At 38.5% G+C, this 27,174-nt stretch overlaps 1 protein-coding gene across 3 annotated transcripts in view; it reads left to right on the top strand.

Moving 5' to 3' along the window:
- The window catches only part of Taf6 (TBP-associated factor 6), a 91,200-nt gene that overhangs the window by 26,113 nt on the left and 37,913 nt on the right, over positions 1-27,174 (top strand). For all 3 annotated transcript variants that reach the window (XR_016143301.1, XM_089104634.1, XM_089104635.1), the window contains exons 5-6: positions 4,671-4,803; positions 7,311-7,490. Coding sequence is in view for 2 of the 3 variants with exons in the window: in XM_089104634.1 (XP_088960760.1) it covers positions 4,671-4,803; positions 7,311-7,490 (313 nt within the window). In the remaining variant the exon portion in view is untranslated. The remainder of the gene's footprint in view (positions 1-4,670; positions 4,804-7,310; positions 7,491-27,174) is intronic.

Here is a 27,174-nt window from a genome sequence, read left to right as displayed (position 1 = left end):
AAGAAGCGCAAAGAAATCAGGGAAAATCTACAATGTTAGGGGTGAGCTTCATGTTTATGAATATAAACAAAAAGTTGAGACAAACAGAAAAATGTAGGGCCGTTCTAGCAAATTTTTGCTGTGTAATGCAACTTTAAGACATTGCCGGAATTTCGGAAACAGTTTGATATTTCAGAAACAGGGCCCTAACCCCCTCCTGTGTACGTTCCTGATCCACTTGATCGATTTTTTAATTTTTGAGAATTCAGAACACTCAAGAATTTTGTTCTGAATTGTAAGATATGAGAAAACCGGTTTCATAGCCATACTCTTGCAATGTCCAGTGAAGGACCTTCTTCTAAACCTGTTTGTATTCACAAATGGATAACCGCCTATATTTCTTTATAGTATGTTCTCATCTGCATAGCTAATTTGTTCGTTATGTGCTGTGTATTGAAACATGAAAATTTTAAATCAAAGCCTGATAATTGCTTGTTTTACAAATGGTAATTTTTTTTTTCACCAACGCTGGTATTTAAGGGCTTAGAAAGCATTACATCTGTTTACAGATGTACTGTCGTTTTTGTCTCTGACAGAGACCTTACTTTCGTCTCTGTGTCTCCTTCACTTGCAACACCTATAGCATGCAAGTAGTTTTCTGTCCCTTCTGAGGCGTCTTTAGATGGTTGGGCATTAATATTACTAATAAGTGCACTTCTGATAACAGTGTAATAATCAACATCAAATTTCAATTAAAATCAAGTAATTGCGGGCATCAAGCCATGGTTTTATCAAGGAAGCACACTTATGCCTCTATAAAGAGGCGACCCACCACACTGTTAAGCAATGTTAGATCTTCGACGTCGCAGAGCTACGGTGGTGATTGCATTTTTTAGCCCACGCTTAAACTCAGACCCTCGCACAATTTCCTCCTCCTCCGACTGGCTCTTCATCGAGTAAACTGGGCCGGAAGTTTCGACCCAGCCACCACAGCCCCCCTTTAATGGTGTCCGATTCGGCTTAAATTTAGAGGTTAAGCTTTCCTAGGGCCCGGGAGCTTATCCGCGAAATTTCAGCTCAATCCGATCACTCCTTCCCTGTTTTCAAAAAACCAAATACAGCCACTTAAAATTCATCATTTCTTTTTTTTTTCTTAGCCACGCCTACAGGCCACATTTGGCAACGGATCCGGTTGAATGAGGACTCATTCGAAGCAGAATTCGACCTGTTAGGGCCTTTTGATATTTTCAGACCGAAAATAATATCCCCCGAATTTATATTTACGAAAAACCTCGTTTTCCTATAATAGCCCATGTTAATTTCTCCAACCACAACCCCCCTTTAACGTTGTCTGATCAGGCTGAAATTTAGAGGACAAGCTTTTCTAGGGCCTGGGAGCTTATCCTTGAAATTTCAGCTCAATCTGATCACTCCTTCCCTGTTGTCCAAAAACCAAATATCAAGTTTTGCTTGCGTCAAAAAGATTCATCACCTTACTAAAAAACAAATTCAATTCTGTCCCTTTAGTGTAGCGGTGAGACTCCTTGATGTCAGGGCGGAAAACCCGAGTTCGATTCACCGTTAGATAAAATTTTTTATATACTGAATTTAAATTTTTAAAAAAAAATTATGTTTTCTAAAGAGTTAAAGAGGCTGAGTTACAAGGTCGACCCTTAAAACACCCTGTCGAGAAAGAAAAGAATAATACACAATCATCTAACAGTTAGTCAAGCAATAATAAGTAATAAACTGTACAAAAACGTGCAGAAATTATTTGAAAAAAACTACGTTTTCTAAAGAGTTAAAGAGGCTGAGTTACAAGGTCGAACCTTAAAACGTACAGGGATTAGGAGGCACAGTTGGGGGGCTGCCGCCCCCAAACCCCCGCTTTTGCAGCCTTTAAATAAAAAAAAAAGTTTTTTAAACTGAAAGTAAGGAGCGACATTAAATCTTAAAACGAACAGAAATTATTCCGTATATGAAAGAGGCTGTGCCCTCCTCAACGCCTCGCTCTTTACGCTAAAGTTTTTATTGTTTAAAAAAAAGAGTTGTGAGAAAGTCAAACTTTAGCGTAAAGAGCGAGGCGTTGAGGAGGGCACAGCCTCTTTCATATACGGAATAATTTCTGTTCGTTTTAAGATTCAATGTCGCTCCTTACTATCAGTTTAAAAAACTTTTTTTTTTATTTAAAGGCTGCGAAAGCGGGGTTTGGGGCGGCAGCCCCCCAACTGTGCCTCCTAATCCCTGTACGTTTTAAGGTTCGACCTTGTAACTCAGCCTCTTTAACTCTTTAGAAAACGTAGTTTTTTTCAAATAATTTTTGTAGAAAAAGTCAAGACAGATAGCCCGCGTGAGAGGCAAATCTGGTATAAGCTCTTTTTAGGATTGTATAAAAATGATGTCATTTCACTTGTTGATAGATAAGTCTATCATACATCCATCCACACATCGTTCCTAGGGCGAAACTAGGGTAGATAGTCATAAACTAAGAGATGAAAGATCGGATTGATTTTGGGTTGACGCGTGATAGACAATGCCCACTGGACTTGTATGCAAAATGGGGAACTGAATTTGCTTGAACTCACAGGCGAACAAGTGACCTAAGCCTAATAGGCTTGGCCGCTTGTAGTCTAAAGGTGGAATACCGTGTCATACAATTGACACATGACCAATAAGTCCCCTGGACTCGCAGGGGACTTTCCTAAATTAATTTAAGATTTTTCTTTTTATCGCAGGGGAATTCCTAAGTGTCTCCTAAATTTATTTACTTCTGGTGATGAAATACACAACTATCCTACACGATATGCTAATAATGTAAGGACACCTTAGGTTTTTATAGCTATGGCTTTATTTTCGATACCTCATATTGGGCCAAATGTTTGGAACAATTTGCCTGAATTTTTGAAAAAGTTGGCAAATGTATGCGATTTTCGTAAACGTCTTAAAACAGTTTGTCTCTGGTTGTGTGATTTTTTAAGAATTGTAAAATTTAATTTCATTCGCTCTCAAGTTCCCACCCAAAAAATTTTTTTTTAGTTTTCAGCTGGTTGGAAATAGGGATTTTTGGGCGTATTGACGGGTTGAATGAGTTGTTATTTGGAAGGGTTGTTGCGACCAGAATCAGGGCAAGTCCAGATTTTTTCTCTTTCTTTTTTTCTCTTTTCTAAATTTTATTCCTATGTTTAAGGGGCTACCTCAAGCAAGCGAAAGCTCAAGGAGGGTTAATTGTTCTGTTGTATTGTTTTTTTAGGGTATTCTTTTTTTGTTTTCTTGAATAAACCCTGTTATCAAATTGAAATTTGGCAATCTGTGATCGTTCATCCGGTGAACGTGCCCCAGCCTTCTCAACGCTTTTTTCATTATAGCCAAAGAAATCGAGATTGAACCACACTTTTTGCATAGCCTAGTGTTTGAGATACGGTCAGTCAGTGGGGTACCCTTGTGAAATGCCTGGTTTTCAAATGAAAGCTACTTAGAGTCCCTCTAACATAATAATTGTTATTATAAATTATATGAGTTAAAGCATACAAACTTTCTAGAGTAGGTTGAGTTTCAAAAATCAAAATTAAAATTTGTTGACTGAACACGAAAAGATAAACACATAAACATTACTTTTCTAGCTTTTCTGCCTTGACAACATTGATAATTCCCCTAGTTTAAAATACTGTTTTGGGTCAGCCATTTAAACAATAATTCTCTCTTTTTTGGAGAGGGGATTGCTTCCAGGTTCTCCATGCTGCAAACATGTCTGTTCTGGGTAGGTTGCTCAGCACAAGGAGTTTTTTAGGCCTTCATAGTTTTATTTTTTTACACTAAGACTTAGGAGTCATGGTAACTCATGTCTACTTTGTTCTTTTTAATTTTGTAGTATTATTTAAATTTAAAAGATATTTATTGGCGAATGTAAAGAATTATCTCCTTTAGGAGACCTACTTAAATTGTATGCAGCCCTATAGTCTAATTTGGGTGCGCACACAGAGTGAGGGGGGGGGGGCTTTTTCAAAATCTTAAGTTTTGATTTTCTCGTTATCTCCTATATTCGTCTCTAATTGTGAATTCGTTTCTTTTTCGCCAAACATACTTGATACTTTTTTTTTTAATGCTGTAAGAAAATAGACCTATTACCGGCTTGTTGATTATTTTGTTATAAATTACCATCATTCATTGGCTTTTGGGGGGGGGGGGCAGGGGATTAGTGGCTGCCCTTGGATGGCTGATCTATTCACGAAGATGGTTCTCTGGTTCCTATGGTGGGGTAATTAAAAGTTGGATGTTTATATAAATTTATATTATAGTATTATAGTTAGATGTTAATATATATATGTTTATATAAATTTATGAATTTTCTAGGTGTCTTGCGTGTCCACTTTATAATTGTATTTACATTTAAAATTTAGCCGACTGTAAGTCAAACTATCTTCATGTAAAGTGATAAAATGCGGTGAATATTAAGTAGGAATCCTACTGTGGTTCCCGAAGTTAACACAGCCTGAATCACGCGTTTAAAAATGAATTATTTCTTCTAATGTATATGCTATATATATATATATATATATATATATATATATATATATATATATATATATATATATATATATATATATATATATATATATATATATATATATATATATATATATATATATATATAAATTGGACTCCTTGATTTTACAACACTATAAATTTTGTAGACCTCAGCGGAAAGAATTGACAGAAATAGTTAATGTGAAGCAATTGACAGCGCATGAACTCTCAGTAGAGCAGCAGCTCTACTATAAAGAAATCACTGAAGCCTGTGTTGGATCTGATGAAACTAAGCGTCAGGTATTTTATTAATTTTCATCCTTTTCCAATTATTTTGTTTATTCTCCTTGAAGAAATGGCTGCGTAGATTGTCACCGGAAACACGAAGGAATAATAAAAAAAGAAAAAAGGACAAAGAAGTATGTAGAAGAATAGTTGTATTTGCTTAATAAGAAACTAGGACTGAAAATATCTGCTACTATTATACAACTCACTACAAAAGTTGCCTGAGGCTAAAACAGATGCGCACGCTTCTCCTCCACCCCAAAATATCCAAAGCTCTACTATTTATACCCTCCTATTAAGTTCCAATGTCCTTTTAAGTCCCTCTTTGTTACTCTTCCCCCTCGATTCGGGAACGACCTGATTTTTGTTTGGCCCTGGATGGATAGCCAAAAAGTACAATCTTTGGCAATCTGCCATCGTTCATGTATAAAATGTGTCCTATCCATCTTTACCTCTTTTCATTATGGCCTAGAGAGTGGGGTCAAACCTCATTTTTATTAAGTCTTATTGTTTGATATACGATCAGTCAAACGAGTACCTACGACTATCCTTGGCAGGGTTGCTACCCCTTGGGATTTATCACCATTTATATATTGCCTTAAAAAATCACTAAATCAGCACATAAATCCCTAGATTATTGATGAAAATCACTAAATTAACCGAAAAATCCATAAATTCTGTTTTTTTTTTCACCAGGTGGCAACCCTGATCTGTGATCCTTAGCCAACCAGAAAATATGCTGCATATTTTGTCAGCATGTCAAAGCGCTCTCATTTCTGAACCAAACTTGACCATCGTTATTATCGTGGCTACCAATATTCTAATCATAATTTGACGACTTATCCTGGAGATCCACAATCATCTCTTAGGCAAGGGAAAAAACACCTCTGCGTCCACTTCTCAAATAGCTTAGAAGAGACAATCACCTTCACTGTTGCGTTATTAATACTAAACGGTATCCCTTCTTCGTGTCTGCTGTCATTTTTCAAGGTTGGGTTGACAGCGCCGTGTCCACCCTTCCACTGCTGTCAGGCAACGTAGCTGGAATTCTCGGTGAGAAGCTAGAACAGGAGATGTCACCAATCTCTCACCCAGAGATCCTAAACCGTCTCTTAATCGAGGAAAAATGTTCCCAACTCTTGTCTCAGTGAGTTTAGAGGGGATCACCAGCTCTTTTTTGGAATTCTCTATTTTCTGCTGATTTTTTACCCACATTTCTTTCTTTTTAATTTGCCGCCCGCTACTACCGAAAAGTGCATATGAAGGGTATTAAAAATACCCTCCCGATAAATATTTAATTCCCGATTTTTCTTAGTTTTTAAGATATGTAAGGCTGTGTAAGTTTCCACGTAACCGTTTCAATCAATCAGACAAAGATGGACCGAAAAGGCCTCTTATTTGACATCTCAAAATATTTTAACGTACGACAAAAACAAAAAACGAAAAAAAAAATTAAGAAAAAGACAAAGCCCAACGAGTTTTATTTGCAGTTAGTGATTAAAACGAAAAGACAAAGCAGACGTTTCGCCAAAAACTTCCACTAAGCCGTCCTCAGTGCAAAAAAAAAAAGCTTTTCAAGTAACCTGTAGAGAAGTATAAACATTTGCATGCTGAAATCAAAGTGACATTAGAACTTATTTAACTATTTTAGTTAATTTTGAAAGTTAAAATGTTATCTTCATTCTTAAAAAATTTTAATTAATATTAAAACATATTAATTATTAAATTTAATTTTCGATATTAAAAAATAATGAATAAAATGGTTACAGTTGTAAAATAGTTAAAAAAAAGTTATTAATTAAAAAATACTCATTATTAATTAATTCAAAATACTTCTGATCTCCAAAATAAGATCACCAACAAAATTAAGAAATTATAAAGACTTTCGATTAGGAAATACGGGTAGAATTAAAGGGTACAAGTAGAATTACAGTATTAAAGCAAAATCATCCTCAGAGGAAAGACCAGATTAAATTTGTTTTTCTGTTCTCTCTTCCTTTCTTTCTGTTTTTTATCTTCCTTTTTCTTTCGTGAAGACGGTTTTGAGAATTCCTTACCCTTTTTCTCTGGTAACTCCTTGAATAGTGGTAATTATGTTGCTTTCCAGGTGGATAGAACACTAATAGAGGAAACAAATTTTTGTATGTTGCCATTTTTTCTATTGCATTCGGATTTTCACATGATAAGTTATTACGTTTCAAAAGTAAGCTTGTGCAAAGTTGTCTGCAGAAGATTGAAAAAGATTATATTTTTATTCATTGCACTGAAGAAGGGTTTGGTGCAAGCAGGGAAACTTCGGGGGGGGGGGGAGATGATAAGGAAAAATTCGGAGGGAGGGGGGGGGGTAATAAAAGCAAATCTTATTTGATAATTTGAATAAGAAGTTCCCAAAAATTCAAAACAAATTTTGAATTGGGGGGGGGGGGATGAGGCCTTCTTGGGTACGTCCCTGCCTTGGTGAATTCTTACCATTTTTTTTTTCTTAGTACCTTATAAAAGTGATCTATATCTTGTTTCCACAGGAAGCATTTCAAAGTTTGCAAACGGACCCTGGTCTCCATCAAATGCTACCAAGGCTTTGTACGTTCATTGCTGAAGGCGTAAGGATTAATGTCGTTTTGAATAATTTGGCTCCACTTATTTATTTGATGAGAATGGTAAAAGCGCTGCTGGCCAATCAGAGCCTTTATCTTGAGAAATATGTAAGTCGTTCTTCTCACCCTTTTTTTCTTTTTCTTCTCTCATTTTGTCCTTGTTTTAGCAGATGTCACCCCTGAGTGCGCCAATTCGTAAAAATGAGGCGCTGGAGAGGGCCGAGATTTTTTTTTTCGTTGTTTAATGGAGATTCGAAAAAGGAATTCTAAGGTTTAGGTTGGGCGATTTTTTTATCCCTATATATTTTTTTCATATTTTTAGGTTTATGCTTTTTATGTGTTTACCCCTACATTTTTCTGTGGAGGATCTTCATAAGAATGTGAGGGACACCCGCTCTATGTAAAAGTATACAGTTTTAATTTCCGCATTTAGATGAGGTAACTTCAGAAGGAATTTATTAAAGATGATAGGGTGGTACCCATAAATATATCCGAAGTAACCTTAGAAATGTAATAGAAGAGTGAAGACGTAGTTTAATATTAAATGTTAAAATTTATTGGATCTAAAAATTTTGCAACATGAAACTGTCTATATTTGCTATAATTACTGAAGTGAATGTATAATAGAACATTTTAAACTTACCAACTAGATCAAAAGTAAGGCAGACATTTTTCCTCATTCTCTAAAAATCTGGTGAAATTTCCCGTTCCAATGATTTTGTAGTTTGTATCTAGGAATATAACTCTTAGTTATTTCTTCTTTTTGTATTATTCCCGGAATAATATCAATTTGAATTAAATTCTGGTCCTTGGAATACTATTTTATCTACCATTGTCGTCCAATTTTTAATGTGTTTGTTACAAAAAGAGAAAAAAAGCTTGAAAGGGTAATTATTTAAGCACCAAAAAAAACATAGCAAAAAATTTTCAAACCGAAGTTCCAAAAATTTTCTTTCGGTGTACTATCAAGAAGTTTGGGAGACAGATAAGAACAGAAACTTGTGCGAGAAAAGTGCAACAAACTTATAGTGCGAATTTGAATTTACTTTTGTTTTATTTTTATTAGCCCGCATAGTCATTCTTGGTGCCTTAGGCCAATACAATACTCTTGAGGGGGGGGGGGGGGGTAAAAAGAAAGACATTTTTAGGCCTCAATTTTTCTCAGAGGGGAGAGGGGGATTCCGATTAATTTTGAAGAATTCCTCTCCTCGGGAATAGGTGTCTCTTATATATTTTCTTAGCGATGGTACTGCCCATAGCCTTAAAATTTAAGAAACTCTTGATCTATACGGATCTATAAATAGGTAGTCGAACGGTAAACCTTTTTTCTTTTTTTTTTGTTCCAGAAGTACATGAATTTATTTTTTGTCTAAGGAGGGCTAGGCTTCGCCTAAAAGGGAAGGCTATTACGAAAATTGAAAAAAAAATGCAATTTTAGGCTTCAATTTTTCTCAGAGGGTGGAAGGGGGCTCCTGACTGATTCTGAAGAATTTCCCTCCCAGGGAATAGGTGTGTCTTGCATATCTCCTTGGCGTTGGTACGCCCCGCAGCCTTAGAATTTAAAAAAAACTCCTGATCTGTGCGGATCTTTGAATGGGTAGTTGAGGGGTGAACCTTTTTTTTTTTTTTGCCAGAAATATGCCTATCTGGAATTAGTTTTGTCTAAAAAGTTTATTGACGCTTAAAAGTAAAGCAATGGGCCTTTGTGGCTTGGACCTCGTCCTCCCTTAAAAATTACATTATCAATGTTGCTGCTTGTATTTCACCACTATTTTTGGCAAAAAATCACGATTTGCGCGAGACGGCTTAACGCTCACCAGCGGAAACCGGTAAAACATGCGATTCTTGTCAACCGGTTTAACAATTAGTGATGAAAATAGACAAATTATGGTAACTTTCGCAGCCTTATTTAACGCGTACTAGTGAAGACAGGTAAAATACGACGACTCTTGCGAATTAGTTTGATACACACCAGCGAAAATAAGTAAAATACGGCTATTATTGCCGGTCTATTGGTTTTAGTACAAGGTTGCCTAACTTTTCTCCCCTTCCAGTGCAATGCGTACCAGCGAAAATCGGTAAATATAGGGACTTTTCAGACGGTTTAACATGCACCAGAGAAGATAGGAAAAATTTGGCAATTCTCGTAAACTCGTTTAATATCCACCAGCAAAAAATGGGTTTCATATTTTGCGAGAAGTTTGATGGCCTTTGCGAACCGATTTACGACTGGAGCAGAGAGAAAACTATCATTGTTTTATTAAATAGCCTGTTCTGTTGTGTCACTAGTTAGATTCTAACTGAAAAAAATGATTATAATTAAAATAACCTCAAGAACAAATTGGACAGTCATGACGAACCAATAACATCGAAGATAAAAATAAGCTAAACCAGGATAAGATCAATACTAGCAAAATGAATCATAGAGTGTTAAAGGTAACTAAATGGTAAAGAAAACTGTTTTCCTGCTTTAGTAACTCACTCAGAGAGACAAGCACTAGAACGAGGCATAGACCATACCCACCCAACTCATCAACATAGGTCATGTGGTTGATACTTGTGGTATCGACCACACCCACCCAACTCATCAACATAGGTCATTTGGTTGATACTTGTGGTATCGACCATACCCACCCAACTCATCAACATAGGTCATTTGGTTGATACTTGTGGTATCGACCATACCCACCCAACTCATCAACATAGGTCATTTGGTTGATACTTGTGGTATCGACCATACCCACCCAACTCATCAAAATAGGTCATTTGGTTGATACGATAAGATATTTATTTCAAAAAGATCACTATCACAAGCCCACAAAGGGCCGAATTCGGACTTCGGAGTCGACAATATAAATGGTTGCACTAAAACTGTCCAAAATGCAATAAACAACAACTAAATAGAAAAATAATAATGAACAATTATTTAATAGTCAATAATTAAAACTGTAAAAAGTAGATTAAAAAGTTAAGAAGATAAAAACTTGTCAAATTAAACTTAGACAAATAAAAATCAGAAAAATAATTAGAACGGACATAATAAAAGGAAGGGGGGGAATAAGCGAATATGCACAAAAAAAGAGCGAGACATAAATGCATATAAATTAAAAGGGACACTAAGAAACTGTCAATAATTCAACTACAGTAAGTCAATAAAAGAGTTAAAAAAAATAAAAACTGGTCAAGAATGGGGGGGGGGGGGGAGGGGACAAAAAGAAATAAATAGCCCCCCCCCAAAAAAAAACGAAAAATAAAATATATAAAAATTAAAGGGGGAACTGAAAATAGGGGGAGGACAAGCAAATGAGTGCAAGAACCTGGGCAGCACCATCAGCTAATAAACAAAAAAGAGGGGAAAAAAATAAACTATTGGGACATTTTATCATTTTTTCTGTAATAAAGGGGACAAAAGTTCTTTCGTATCTGGAAGTAACGCAACGAATGGGGGACAAAACAGGGATGGGCTCAGAAACAGCTCGAGGCGGCCGTAATCTGGATGGGGAGTGACAAAAATACTTGCCGTCCGAGGGTTTGTTATGGCATTTTTTGCAAAACGGAGGAACAAATTATTTCTTCGTCTCTCGAGGGTCTCTAGTTTTGAAATATTTAATAAATGCATATATGGTATCTTGCCCTCTTTAAAAATAATTCTTAGAGCTCTCTTTTTGGACATTTTCAATTTTTTGTGTTACTTCATTTGAGAGGCCAGGGTGCCACACAGGACAAGCATACTCTAATATGGGACGCATAGAAGAAGTGTTGTAGTAAATGTAGTAAAAACTGTTGTAGTAAATGAGATTGGGGGCAACTAAATTTATTTAAAAGTTTAAGGGTGGGAAAGCGAGGAGTTTGCTTGTCGTAGGATATTATTTATAGGGGCATCCCATTTCAAATTGGAAGAAATTGTAACACCAAGGAGTTTAAGAGATGTGACAGAGGTTTCAGGAGGAATAGGAGCAAGAAAAACGGGAGGAGATTTAAGGAAACTCACTGAGACTATTGCGGATTTAGAAGGGTTATCTCTCATTTGAAGGGAAGAGGCCTCACAGGCAATATCTTGGAGTATGCCCATTGGGTTGCTAAACATGTTTTTATGACATATCTCTAAAACTGTCAAGTCATCGACAAATTTCCACCTATTGTCATAAAGGGTTGAACGGCTGTTAATCATAAGAGAAAAAAGGAGAGGGCCTAGAATAGTCCCCTGAGGAATTCCATTAAATATGGGGAGATGATATGAGAAACAATTTAGATACTTAGCTGCTTGAGATCTATTAGAGAGAAAAGAGGCAACGAGCTAAACCAGGAAAGTTTCAATGTGGAATTCATTGTATAAGTTTATCTATTATTAATTTATGGTTAATCAAATTGATAGCTTTTTGAAGATCAATAGAAATCAGATTAAGCCAAGTATTAGGTTTTTCAAGTAATTTACCCATGGTATCAACAAGATGGAGCGGGTAATGAGAGGTTGACGTGGATTTGAGATTACCAAACTGTCTAAGATCAATGAGGGGGAGGACTTTCATCTTAAGCCAGTCTGCGAGAAAACTTTCATACAATTTTGAAAAAATTGAGGTGATGGTAATAGGACGAATCCCATCAAAGCCAGGCTTCCCATTTTTCTTTTTGATTGGGGTAATAAAGCCTGTTTCCAATATCGAGGGAACAGTCCAGATTCGGTAATTTCATTAAACTGGGTGGATAGGGGTTTTGAGAGGTAATCACTGAAAGCTTTAATCAGAGGAACAGAAATATCTAAAGGGCAAATGCTTGATCGTTTTAGTTTTTCCATTTTTTTTTACAACATACAAGTGGAGAAATATGTGAGAGTGAAAAAGGATCAGGAATATCTGGAAATGCGTAAGATAGTGGGGGGAGACTCAGGACAATAGAACTTACTTAACTTAAACTTAACTTAAGGCTCCTGCCGAGGGTACGGTGAGGGAACGAGGGAACGATGAGACTAGGCGCCTCCAGGTTGACCTATCGCTTGCCAGGATCGCGGCTTCTTCCACCGGGATGTGGGCTTGGATGAGGAATTCATTGGCTTTGTCTTTCCACGTAATGGGTGGGCGTCCTCTGGGTCGTTTCCATCCGTGTAGGGTGGGGTCAAAGTCAAATGCGACCCGTGCTGGGGCGTCGTGTGGCATGCGAAGGAGGTGGCCGTACCACCGAACAGTACGCTGGGCGAGCTGCGTCGAGAAAGGAGTTTGAGCCGTACGTGATAGGAGAGTCTTGTTCCTAACGAAATCAGTCCAGTGAAGTCTTTCGATTCTTCGGAGATGTTTCGCCTGAGCGACATCGACGGCGCTGAGGATAGATTTGGCAGCTGGCCACGTTTCGGCTCCATACAGCAGGACGGTGCTGACTGACGCATTGTAGATGCGCATTTTGGTAAAGCGGCTTATGTTTGGCTTCCGCCAGATGCTGCTAAGCCTCCCCACAATTGCTGAAGCTTTTGCAATTCTAGATGAAAGCTCTTTTGTGATCAAGCCATCAATCCACAGAATAGATTTCAGGTAAGTGAAGTCTTCAACTACATCTACTCGGTTGTTACCGAAGTTGACTTCCTTTACAGTAGAACGGGACGTGGGGGGCTCAAGGAGCATAACTTTGGTTTTCTGCCAGTTGATCTTCAGTCCAACTTTCGAGGCTTCTTCAGAAAGCAACTGGAGAGTTTTGGTCATCTTATCGACGGTGCTCGCAACTAGCGCTATGTCGTCGGCGAAGTCAGCATCAGAGAGTACCTGGTCTCCGAACTGAAGACCGAATTGAAGGCGATTCATCGTGCTGGTCATATCATGGTCTATGACTTAGTTGAAAAGCTCGGGAGTGGCGGCGCAACTTTGCCGGACGCCAATCTTCACCGGGAATGTGGGACTGCGTCTTCCATTGACTTGCAAGCAGCTCTCTGTATCGTCATACAGCTTTTCAAAAAGCGAGCAATACTTCTAGGGTAGACCCGTAGTTCTTAGTATGAGCAAAAATGAATGGTGATCAACAGAATCGAAGGCAGCCTTAAAGTCCACGAACGCGATGTACGTTTTTTGGTGGAACTCCTGCGTCTTCTCGATCAACTGGCGCATAGTAAACATTTGCTCCGTCGTCAACCTGCCGGGCATGAATTCGGCTTGCTGGACTCTTCTCTTTCTACGCAAAAAGGTGGAACACCTGTCCAGGAGTGACATGGCGAAGAGTTTTCCAGGAACGGAGAGAAGCGTGATCCCACGATAGTTGGAGCAGATTTGACGGCTGCCCTTACGTTTCCAGAGCGGCAATATGATGCCAGTACGCCAGTCATTCGGTATGCTTTCCGTCATCCATACAGCTGAGAAGATTAGCTGGAGCCATAGAATCATCACTGCACCTCTGTACTTGAGGAGTTCTGCAGAAAAACCCCAGATACTGGGTGCTCGATTATTATTTAACCGTTTTACAGCATTTCGGATCTCAGAGGTGGTAAACGGTTGCGATACGAGGTAGGAAGTAGCCTCGGGTGTGGTCATTGCTGCTTGAATCAGATCAGGGTCGGGATGAGCAACTGCCTCGGCATTCAGAAGCGTTGAGAAGGTACTGCTCCAGTCAGAGAGTTGCCCTGCATCGTCATCCGGCATGCTTCCGTCAGCAGAAAAAACACGGCTCACGGTGGAAGTCCTCCATTCCTGCAGCTAGCGGAGGTGTTGTTAGAGGGAACAGGTGCCTTCTTTTCTCGCAGCATCTTCAACATCGCTGGCTTCCTTGTTGACAAAGGTCTTTCTGTCACTGTGCATTAGGATGTTTCACAAACCATTGAGTCTTCTGTGCTCTGGAATGTTCTTTGCTAAACGAACCATCCGGCTTAGCTCGATTACAGAGAAAGTCTCCTGGGATATCCGGGGTTTATTCTTGTGTCTGGTGTGGCCAATGGTACTGCCAGCAGAATCGAGTATGTTATCTTTGAAAGACTTCCAGGCTACTTCATGGTCGTCCAGAGCTTGGAGGCAGCTAAACTGGTTAGAGATATCGAGAGCATACTTCTGTTGCATCTGAGATGTAGCCAGACTACTCAGATCAAGCTTGGGAGGCCGTCTTTCTTGTCCTTGTGCTCTCAGGCATAGCCTGAGTGTGGCGACTACCATTCGCGGGTCTGTGTTTCCAAGCTCGGCCGACCTATAAGTCCGGCAATTTGTTATCGACGAGCGCCAGCGACGCGAGATCATAACATAATCGATCATCTTCTTTGTCTGGCCGTCGTTACTATACCAAGTGTATTTGTGTATATCTCGTCTCTGAAAGAACGTGTTTGAAATAACCAGATTATGCATATTGCAGAGCTGGAGGAGCCTTTGTCCGTTGTCATTCAGTGAATCTGGAGTCACAGGGCCGAGAACACTTCTCCACATGCCCTCCCTGTCATTCACCGTCGAGTTAAGGTCTCCCAGAAGAGTGACGATGTCGTGGGGTGGTACTCTTGACAGGGATGCTGAGAGCTCCGCATAGAACTGATCCTTCACTTCCGCAGAACTAGGATTGGTGGGAGCATAGCATACAATAATTATCCACTTTCCATGCTTGTGCTGGCGCTGATCCATCAGTATTCTTTCTGAAAATTTTTTATAGGAGAGAAGGTATCTCTTGGCTCAGGCGTTCAGTACGAGGCCTACACCCTTCGTCTCGCTTTTTGGGTCACCAGACCAGACCATAAGCTTCACTAATATCCTTGAACTGTCGTCCAAACAAGTATGTTGTCGTAAGACCAATTACAGCTATCTTGAAGCGTTTTAGCTCAAAGGCACGCATTGATTTAGCTCCAGGAAAGTTGAGTGTGAGTACGTTCCAGCTGATAATGTGTAGTCCACCTTCGTCACCAAAGTTCATTCACGCGTTTGACATCGAACCAGGGATGGGCTTGGGTTATGGACGGTAAAGGGGGGGTATGTTCTCTGAGGCAGTATCATCATTTTCTGTTGTGATAAAATTATCGGGTGGAGGGTTGCACGCCCAACTGTCTCTAGGCCTGGGGTATAATTAGAGCTAGTCCTTGTGAATATACTGAAAGTTCCTGGGGTGGGCTCCACCCACCTCATAAGGTTGAGGCTGCCCATTAACATGGAGCGTTTAGTTAGGGAAAACCCCATATCCAGAGGCACGTGGTCAGCAGACATAGTCTGCCTCATTCCGGACGAACTCCATCCGCCTCCAATAGAAGCCAGAAACTTATTGAGGTCATTAGCTGTGGTCTTTGGAGGTTCATTTATATTAAAATTTGGTTGTTCTTGACTCTTGCCGGTTAAGTTTTTTAATTTCAGAGTACCAGTTCTTTGCTTATCATGTCGAAAGTATAGATTTTTATTTTTATATTAGGCTCGGGCAGCTTTTCTAATTTGACTTTTTAATTCCTTTCTTAACTTATTTGCTTCAGCTAAATTACCCCTGTTAAATAAGCTTATTTTCGTGCGGATTAACATTTTAATGTAATTATTTATGTAAGGTTTACCCCTAGGGCATTTTCTGATTTTTTTTTTTCCTGGGAAACATCAAGGAGGCACACTTGTGCCTCTTTAAAGAGGTGACCCACCACAATGTTAAGCGATTTCCGGTCCTAGAGGTCGCAGAGAGACGGCGGTGATTGCATTTTGTAGCCCAAGCTCAAACTAAGAAACGTGCAAAATTTCACCCCCCTCCGACTTTATCTTCATGGGTAAAAGTGGGCCGGAAGTTTCGACCCTCCCACCACAGCCCCCCCCCTTTAACGTTGTTTGATCGGGCTGAAATTTAGAGGTTCAGCTTTACTAGGGACCGGGAGTTTATCCTCGATATTTCAGCTCAATCCGATCACTCCTTCCCTGTTTTCCAAAAAACAGACATAGCCACTTAATGTTCATTTCTCTTCTTTTTTTATTAGCCACGCCTACAGGCCACAGTTAGCAACGGATTCGGGTGAATGAGGACTCATTCGAATCGGAATTCGATCTGTTAGGGCCTTTTGATATTTTCAGACCGAAAAATTTTTTCCCCGAATTTACATTTACGAAAAACCTCGTTTTTCTATAAGAGCCCATGTTAATTTTTCCCACCACAGCCCCCCTTTACCGTTGTGTGATCGGGCTGAAATTTGAAGGATAAGCTTTTCTGGGGCCTGGGAGCTTATCCTCAAAATTTCAGCTCAATCCGATCACTCCTTCTCTGTTTTCCAAAAACCAAATATCAAGTTTTGTGGGGATTTGCTTGCGTCAAAAATAGATTGCAGAGATTAAAAATAATATAAAAAGTGTCTCTGTGGTACAGTGGTCACTACTCCTGGCTATCAGGCGGAAGACCCGGGTTCGATTCCCCGTCAGAGGACATTTTTTATATATTGAATTTAAAGTTTAAAAAAGAAACTCAGTTTCTTTTTTAAATCCAATCTATTAAATCCTTCGGCTCAACAGGCGTCTCCAGAAGAATATCACAGTCGGCCTTCAGGTTACAGGTAAGTCTCCACTGCCCCCCCCCCCCAAACCCCCCGCTTTCGCAGCCTTTAAATAAAATAAAAAAAGTTTTTTAAACTGAAAGTAAGGAGCGACATTACAACTTAACACGAACAGAAGTTATTCCGTATATGAAAGGGACTCTGCCCTCCTCAACGCCTCGCTCTTTACGCTAAAGTTTGACTTTCTCAAAACTCTTTTTTTTAAACAATAATCTCACAACTCACACAATCTCACAACTCTTTTTTTAACAATAAAAACTTTAGCGTAAAGAGTGAGGCGTTGAGGAGGGCACAGCCCCTTTCATATACGGAATAATTTCTGTTTGTTTTAAGTTTTAATGCCGCTCCTTACTTCCTGTTTAAAAAACTTGTTTTTTTTTATTTAAAGGCTGCGAAAGCGGGGGTTTGTGGGGCGGCAGCCCCCCAACTGTACCTCCTAATCTCTGTACGTTTTAAGGTTCGAACTTGTGACTCAGCCTCTTTAACTCTTTAGAAAACGTAGTTTTTTTTTCAAATAATAATGAGTAGGAATCAATTAGTTTTTTTGTGAAAAATCAAAATTTTGTCATCAAGGTTATTAGAATTATAAAGGTCTGACCAACTTTCACTGGTCAGCCATGATCCAAAAGAAAAAAAGGCCTGTGTCACTGAGGGGACGGCAAACCCCAATGGAGGTAGTAAAGGAATGTTCAATGGCTGAAGAGGGAGAAAAAAGAAGACAATAGTACTGCCTCCTAATGGTGGCAGTGCTTGTGGGGAGTTGTAATACTTACTCATGTTTGAACAAATAACATCCAGAGAGGTTTTACCTTTTGTTGTAGATATTTTAAACAGTTGTTTAATATTAAGAGAGGTACAGATAGAGTCTATCCTCAGGTCATTCGCATCGCCAAGTAAGCAAATACCAGTGTTCGGATACTTTGATAACACAGTCAGCACTTATAAGAAATTGTTGTATAAATTTGCGTTTCTGGTCAATACTTTGGTTAGGGGAATGATAAAAGACGGCGGTTACAATTAAATTGAAAGGGCGGGAAGTACTTTCGGTCTAAGGCTCAGCCATAGAGCTTCATCATAATCTGATAAGTTGGGGGTGGGGATGAGTTTAGGTTGGAGGTTATCGCGGACAAAAAATAATATTCCACTCTCTTTTTTCCCGAGAGGGTGATCTCTCGGGAAAATCCCTCTGTCACAGCAATAATATTAATTTTATGAATTTCAGAGATACCCTCGAGTTCGGTAATTTTATCAAAATTCAGGCTCTCGGCATTGGTAAGTAGGAAAGTTGGAAGTTTAAACTGATTTGGGTGTTGGGATTTTTTTCAATTCGGGATGGAGTTATTTCGGGTTGAAGTTTATGAGAAGGATGCTGTGGGTAATGGGGTGGTTTAGAGGCATTATTAAAAGCCGGGACTGGACCGGGCTTGAGAGAAAAGGAGGACCGCGGACAAATTATGGGAATATTATTAAGTTGGGATGGAACTACGGTGGAATTCGTCTTACTATTTGAAGTTTCAGAAACTCTGCAGGGAGGTGTTACCTGTGGATCGTTCTGCCTGCTTACTCTTAAACTAGAGTCATACTGGTAGGGTAGCCAGGGGAAATAAAGTGCAAGGGAAGGTTTCTTGGTGATTCGGGAATAAGTCAAATTGGGAGTGTTCTTTATATGGGGGGGGGGGGGGCAAGATGATGCTGAGAGAGGGAAGTACGGTGGGGGGTGTCTGATAGGGGAGGGGTTGGGTTTGTTTCGGCAAATAACGGGTGGAGTCCAGAACCGGTCGGTAAATTCTTGGACGCACGGAGAAGAACGGAGTCGAAAGGAAGTGGATTTTTGGGAGGAATATGAGTGAGGGGTGGTTTGGGGATGGTCCGAATTGAGTAAAGTGATGGTGGGGGTTGGACTGACTGGGCACGAGTAAATACTTGGGGCGGAGGATTGTTTCGAGGGATGGATTCCTGAGGTATACTGCTTTGTATCGGGTATGCAGGGGAATAATACTGAAAGTCGAATGGAACACGAACTAGGGGAGGGGGGGGTCATGAATACTTTCGGCGTCGCCCTAAAAACGTTGCGTTTTAAACCTGCGCTAGTAGAGTAGTAAGTATCATTTTGCTTGCCTCCATAGGAATTACCATGCTATTTGCTTGCCTTATGCTCCTTTGGTACCTTTCCAAGCAACGTGATTAAACACGTTTTGAAACTAAATGCTATTTGCTTGCCTTATGTTCGCTTGGTGCCTTTCCAAGCAACGTGATTAAATACGTTTTGAAACTACATGCTATTTGCTTGCCTTATGTTCCCTTGGCACCTTTCCAAACAAAGTGATAAAAAAAACATGTCCATAGCAACTCCTTTCATCATGATAGTGTGGAAGGATTGAAACCTACACCTGAGGCAGTGCAGTTTGACGGCAAATTACAAAAAATGACCAATCCTTTACCTATAAAGTGGTCAAACACGTTTTGAAACTATAGTCGAGATTGTATAACGCAACCAGACGGGTTTTTGAGGAGACACTCATTTTTTAGGGCTAATCAGAGAAAGCAGAGGTTACTCTATGTAAGATAACTTGATTGGTAATTGGATTCGAATAAAAGGAGTGGTAGTTATAGTGCTGTGCTCCAGCATGAATTGCTTTCGAAAACCCGGATGAATTACTTGAAAATCTAGTTTTAACAAGAAATGTCTGAAAAGTGTTTTTGGGGAGATGGGGCGATGACAGAAGGGTGTCTTAGTGTAGTTATAGTGCTGTACTCTGGCATGAATTGCTTTCGAAAACCCGGATGAATTACTTGAAAATAAAGTTTTAACAGGAAATGTCTGAAGTGTTTTTGGGGAGATGGGGCGATGACAGAAGCGGGTCTTAGAGTAGTTATAGTTCTGTAATGTGGCACGCATTGCTTGTGAAAAACCCAAATGAATGACTTGAAATAAAATTTTTAACGAGAAATGTCTGAAAATTGTTTTTTTTTTGGGGGGGGGGGGGCGATGACAGAGTGGATGTCTTAGACTAGTGATAGTGCTATACTGTGGCACGAATTGCTTGCGAAAAACCCAAATGAATGACTTGAAATAAAAATTTTAACGAAAAATGTCTGAAAAGTGTTTTTGGGGAGATGGGGCGATGACAGAAGCGTTAAGAGTAGTTATAGTTCTGTACTGTGGCACGAATTGCTTGTGAAAAACCCAAATGAATGACTTGAAATAAAAATTTTAAAAAGAAATGTCTAAAAAAGTGTTTTGGGGGAGATGGGGCGATGACAGAGTGGATGTCTTAGACTAGTTATAGTGCTGTACTCTGGCATGAATTGCTTTCGAAAACGGGGATGAATTACTTGAAAATAAAGTTTTAACAAGAAATGTCTGAAAAATGTTTTTGGGGAGATGGGGCAATGACAGAAGCGTGTCTTAGAGTAGTTATAGTTCTGTAATGTGGCACGAATCGCGTGTTAAAAAACCAAAGTAATTACTTGTAAAAAAAGTTTTAACAAGAAATGTCTGATAAGTGTTTTCAGGCAGATGGGGTGTTGCCAGAAGGGTGTCTTAAGAGCAGTTATAGTGCTGTACCGTGGCACGAATTTCGTGCATAAACCCCCAATCAATGACTTGAAATAAAAATTTTTACAAGAAATGTCTGAAAATTGTTTTTTGGGGGATGGGGCGATGACAGAGTGGATGTCTTAGACCAGTGATAGTCCTGTACTGTGGCACGAATTGCTTTCGAAAAACCCAAATGAATGACTTGAAACAAAATTTTTAACAAGAAATGTCTGAAAAGTGTTTTTGGGGAGATGGGACGATGACAGAGTGGATATCTTAGACTAGTTATAGTGCTGTACTCTGGCATGAATTGCTTTCGAAAACCCGGATGAATTACTTGAAAATAAAATTTTAACAAGAAATGTCTAAAAAGTGTTTTTGGGGAGATGGGGCGATGACAGAAGCGTGTCTTAGAGTAGTTATAGTTCTGTACTGTGGCACGAATTGCTTATGAAAAGCCCAAATGAATGACTTGAAAATAAATTTTTAACAAGAAATGTCTTAAAAGTGTTTTTGGGGAGATGGGGCGATGACACAAGCGTGTCTTAGATTAGTTATAGTTCTGTACTGTGGCACGAATTGCTTGTGAAAAACCCAAATGAATGACTTGAAATAAAATTTTTAACGAAAAATGTCTGAAAATTGTTTTTAGGGGGATGGGGCGATGACAGAGTGGATGTCTTAGACTAGTGACAGTGCTGTACTGTGGCACGAATTGCTTTCGAAACACCCAAATGAATGATTTGAAATAAAAATTTTAACGAAAAATGTCTGAAAAGTGTTTTTGGGGAGATGGGGCGATGATAGAAGCGTGTCTTAGAGTAGTTATAGTTCTGTACTGTGGCACGAATTGCTTGTGAAAAACCCTAATGAATGACTTGAAATAAATTTTTTTACAATAAATGTCTGAAAAGTGTTTTTGGGGGGATGGGGCGATGACAGAGTGGATTTCTTAGACTAGTTATAGTGATGTACTCTGGCATGAATTGCTTTCGAAAACCCGGATGAATTACTTGAAAATAAAGTTTTAACAAGAAATGTCTGAAAAGTGTGTTTGGGGAGATGGGGCGATGACAAAAGCGTGTCTTAGAGTAGTTATAGTTCTGTAGTGTGGCACGAATTGCTTGTGAAAAACCCAAATGAATTACTTCAAAATAAAATTTTAACGAGAAATGTCTGAAAAGTGTTTTTGGGGAGATGGGGCGATGACAGAAGCGTGTCTTAGAGTAGTTATAGTTCTGTACTGTGGCACGAATTGCTTGTGAAAAACCCAAATGAATGACTTGAAATAAAATTTTTTACGAGAAATATCTGAAAATTGTTTTTGGGGAGATGGAGCAATGACAGAGTGGATGTCTTAGACTAGTTATAGGGCTTTACTGTGGCACAAATTGCTTGCGAAATACCCAAATGAATGACTTGAAATAAAAGTTTTAACGAGAAATGGGTGAAGTGTTTTTGGGGGGATGGGGCGATGACACAAGCGTGTCTTAGAGTAGTTATAGTGCTGTACTGTGGCACGAATTGCTTGTGATCCGAGAAATGGATGTTGATATAGAATTTAATGACTCTTATACTTAGATTTTGTGAAATTGCTGTATTGTCTGTCTAGGAAGCGACTTCAATCGATAATAAATGTTACTAAAGAGTTTGTTCAATTTTGTATTCATAATTTCATGAATAAAATTTCTGTATTGTGTTACAATTTTTTCATAATGACATAATGACATATCCAACAACGGATGTTGATAAAGAATTTATTCATTCTGATACCTAGATTTTGTCAATGTTATCCCATGTTTCTGACAATAGATGTATGCAAATTCCTTTTCTTACATCTCCGATGTTTTATTAGACATTCTAAACGTTTGATATGCTAGCTTACTCTGCAAATAATGAACACATAACAATGTAATGCATAATATATTTTTAATAAAATAATGCTATGTAGAATATTAATACAAAAATATATTATGATACATTATTAATATCAATGATCAACTTTGGTCATTTTGAATCTGTTCCATAAAATGCTTCACCATGTTCTCTCTTGATATTGTAGCTATTGTCTTCTCTTAGTTCGTAATTAGTAGAATAATCATTATTCCATTTTGAGTCATACACAATTTTTTCTGGTGTGTCGTCGACATGCTCAATATGCTTTTCGTCTTTAGCATTATTTGGTGCATCGACTGTTTGATCAATGGCAGTAACGTTTGCTGGTGCTTTGTTTTTCATCGATTCGTCTTTATATTCCATAGTGATATTTTCTGCCAATGCCCTTTTTATTTTTTGGCAATTTCACTATCTATTATCACGTTATTTTTACACAGGTAACAGTTTCGGCACGTAGACAAGATATAGTTTACGATATTAGTAGAAGAGTAGGCCTTTCTTTTTTTGACCTTCCGTCTAATGCTAATACCCAAAAGCTGACGATGGGATGTATCAGTAGGTAATGTGTTACCTGCAACAGTAGCAAGCAGTTGTCCTCTATCATCAACGATTGTTTTGGTGTTGTCATTATCATTGAGTACCATCATCTCTGAAGATCTCAATCTCACATATCCTCCAACATTGTAGCGGAATTTTTTCGGTACTCTATAGATATTCAATTTCTTACTGTCATGACAATTCATACATACATTTCCAATAGTGCTACCACTTGTAATTGTTTCATAGTCTAAATACTTCTCCTTGTCGGTATTCAATGATACAATAACATTGTCATGTGAACACACTTTATTAAAATGATCCATCTTCATTTTTTCATAGATATGACTGATGTGCTTATCGTTACACTGCGTAAAAAGTACTGATTTAATACATGCAATAGACTAGGTAGTGTCAATAATTGGACATAGAATACCAGTGGGAAAGCCACATCATGTCTCTGAGCAAGCGTAGAGTACAATTGTTAGGGCCGTAAGCATATTTTGTCATTTTAAGATACGTACAAAAAAATAAATAAATAAAAATAAATAAAGGTGAATAATTTCGAAGTTAAAAAAAAAATAGTTTGTTCTTTTGAAAAAAATATTGAATTAGAACCATCAGTCCTCATCATTATGAGTATCCAAAACTGGACTTAAGTTTCACATTTGAACTAGAGATTTCCCCTCACAATGTTACACTATTACCCCCCCTCCGGTTACATACTCCTGTCATCGCCCCATCTCCCCAAAATACTTTTCGGACAAATCTCGCTAAAAATTGTATTTCAAGTCATTCATTTGGGTTTTTCGCAAGTAATTCCTGCCACAGCACAGCACTATAACTACTCTAAGACACGCTTCTGTCATCGCCCCATCTTCCCAAAAACACTTCAGACATTTCTCGTTAATTTTTTTTTTCAAGTCATTAATTTGGGTTTTTCACCAGCAATTCGTGCCACAGTACAGCATTATAACTACTCTAAGACACGCTTGTGTCATCGCCCCATCCCCCAAAAACACTTCAGACATTTCTCTTTAAAATTTTTATTTCAAGTCATTCATTTGGGTATTTCGCAAGCAATTCGTGCCACAGTACAGCACTATAACTAGTCTAAGACATCCACTCTGTCATCGCCCCATCTCCCCAAAAACAATTTTCAGTTATTTCTCGTTAAAAATTTTATTTCAAGTCATTAATTTGGGTTTTTCATAAGCAATTCGTGCCTCAGTAGAGAACTGTAACTACTCTAAGACACGCTTCTGTCATCGCCCCATCTCCCCAAAAACAATTTTCAGACATTTCTTGTTAAAACTTTATTTTCAAGTAGTTCATCCGGGTTTTCGAAAGCAATTCATGCTAGAGTAAAGCACTATAACTAGTCTAAGACATCCATTTTTTCATCGCCCCATCTCCCCAAAAACACTTCAGACATTTCTTTTTAAAAATTTTATTTCAAGTCATTCATTTGGGTTTTTCACAAGCAATTTGTGCCACAGTAAAGCACTAAAACTTTTCTAAGATACACCTATGTCATCGCCCCATCTCCCTAAAAATACTTCAGACATTTTTTGTTAGAATTTTTATTTTAAGTCAGTCATTGTGGAATTTCGCAAGCAATTCATGCCACAGTGCAGAGCTCTAACTGGTCTAGGACTTCCACTCTGTCATCCCCCCATCCCCCAAAAACAATTTTGAGACTTTTCTCGTTAAAAATTTTATTTCAAGTGATTCATTTGGGTTTTTTATAAGCAATTCGTGCCACAGTACAGAACTATAACTACTCTAAGACACGCTTGTGTCATCGCCCCATCTCTCCAAAAACACTTTTCAGACATTTCTTGTTAAAACTTTATTTTCAAGTCATTCATTTGGGTTTTTCATAAGCAATTTGTGCCACAGTACAGAACTATAACTACTCTAAGACACGCTTCTGTCATCGCCCCATCTCTCCAAAAACACTTTTCAAACATTTTTTGTTAAAACTTTATTTTCAAGTAATTCATCCGGGTTTTCGAAAGCACTTCATGCCAGAGTACAGCACTATAACTAGTCTAAGACATCCTCTCTGTCATCGTCCTATCTCCCCAAAAACACTTCAGACATTTCTTGTTAAAAATTTTATTTCAAGTCATTCATTTGGGTTTTTCGCAAGCAATTCGTGCCACAGTACAGCACTATCACTAATCTAAGACATCCACTCTGTCATCGCTCCATCTCCCCATAAACAATTTTCAGACATTTCTCGTTAAAATTTTTATTTCAAGTCAGTCATTTGGGTTTTTCACAAGCAATTCGTGCCACAGTACAGAACTATAACTACTCTAAGACACGCTTCTGTCATCGCCCCATCTCCCCGAAAACACTTTTCAGACATTTCTTGTTAAAACTCTATTTTCAAGTCATTCCTTTGGGTTTTTCACAAGCAATTCGTGCCACAGTACAGAACTATAACTACTCTAAGACACGCTTCTGTCATCGCCCCATCTCCCCAAAAACACTTTTCAAACATTTCTTGTTAAAACTTTTTTTTCAAGTAATTCATCCGGGTTTTCGAAAGCAATTCATGCCAGAGTACAGCACTATAACTAGTCTAAGACATCCTCTCTGTCATCGCCCCATCTCCCCAAAACACTTTTCAGACATTCCTTGTTAAAAATTTCATTTCAAGTCATTCATTTGGGTTTTTCGCAAGCAATTCGTGCCACAGTACAGAACTATAACTACTCTAAAACACGCTTCTGTCATCGCCCCATCTCCCCAAACACACTTCAGACATTTTTCGTTAAAATTTTTATTCAAGTCATTCATTTGGGTATTTCAAAAGCAATTCATGCCACAGTGCAGCACTATCACTAGTCTAAGACATCCACTCTGTCATCCCTCCCTCACCCCATAAATAATTTTGAGACATTTTTCGTTAAAAATTTTATTTCAAGTCATTCATTTGGGTTTTTTACAAGCAATTCGTGCCACAGTACAGAACTATAACTACTCTAAGACACGCTTCTGTTATCGCCCCATCTCCCCAAAAACACTTTTCAGACATTTCTTGTTAAAACTTTATTTTCAAGTCATTCATTTGGGCTTTTCATAAGCAATTCGTGCCACAGTACAGAACTATAACTTCTCTAAGACACACTTCTGTCATCGCCCCATCTCCCCAAAAACACTTCAGACATTTCTTGTTAAAAATTTATTTTCAAGTAATTCATCCGGGTTTTCGAAAGCAATTCATGCCAGAGTACAGCACTATAACTAGTCTAAGACATCCACTCTGTCATCGTCCCATCTCCCCAAAAACACTTTAACATTTCTTGTTAAAAATTTTATTTCAAGTCATTCATTTGGGTTTTTTGCAAGCAATTCGTGCCACAGTACAGCACTTTCACTAGTCTAAGACATCCACTCTGTCATTCCTCCATCTCCCCATAAAAAAGTTTCAGACATTTCTAGTTAAAAATTTTATTTCAAGTCATTCATTTGGGGTTTTTACACGCAATTCGTGCCACAGTACAGAACTATAACTACTCTAAGACACGCTTCTGTCATCGTCCCATCTCCCCGAAAACACTTTTCAGACATTTCTTGTTAAAAATTTCTTTTCAAGTCATTCATTTGGGTTTTTCACAAGCAATTCGTGCCACAGTACAGAACTATAACTACTCTAAGACACGCTTCTGTCATCGCCCCATCTCCCCAAAAATACTTTTCAAAAATTTCTTGTTAAAACTTTATTTTCAAGTAATTCATCCGGGTTTTCTAAAGCAATTCTTGCCAGAGTACAGCACTATAACTACACTAATACACCCTTCTGTCATCGCCCCATCTCCCCAAAAACACTTTTCAGACATTTCTTGTTAAAACTTGATTTTCAAGTAATTCATCCGGGTTTTCGAAAAGCAATTCATGTTAGAGTACAGCACTATAACTACCACTCCTTTTATTCGAATCCAATTACCAATCAAGTTATCGTATATAGAGTAACCTCCGCTCTCTCTGATTGGCCCTAAAAAATGGGTGTTGCCTCGAAAACCAGTCTGGTTGCGTTATATATTCTCGACTATAGTTTCAAAACGTGTTTGACCACTTTATATGTAAAGGTTTGCTCATTTTTTGCAATGTGCACGTCAAACTGCACTGCCTAAGGTGTAGTTTTCAAATCTTATACACTATCATGATGAACGATGTAGCTACAGACATGTTTTTTTTATCACTTTGTTTGGAAAGGTATCAAGGGAACATAAGGCAAGCAAATAGCATGTAGTTTCAAAACGTATTTAATCACGTTGCTTGGAAAGGCACCAAGGGAACATAAGGCAAGCAAATAGCATTTAGTTTCAAAACTTGTTTAATCACGTTGC

The sequence above is a fragment of the Artemia sp. Qi Xiang Cuo genome, chromosome 18, assembly GCF_049724085.1.
Source record: "Artemia sp. Qi Xiang Cuo chromosome 18, ASM4972408v1, whole genome shotgun sequence".
NCBI classification, from domain to species: Eukaryota; Metazoa; Arthropoda; class Branchiopoda; order Anostraca; family Artemiidae; genus Artemia; species Artemia sp. Qi Xiang Cuo.
Note: the sequence above shows the minus strand (reverse complement) of the source record. Positions and strands in the feature narration are given on the sequence as shown.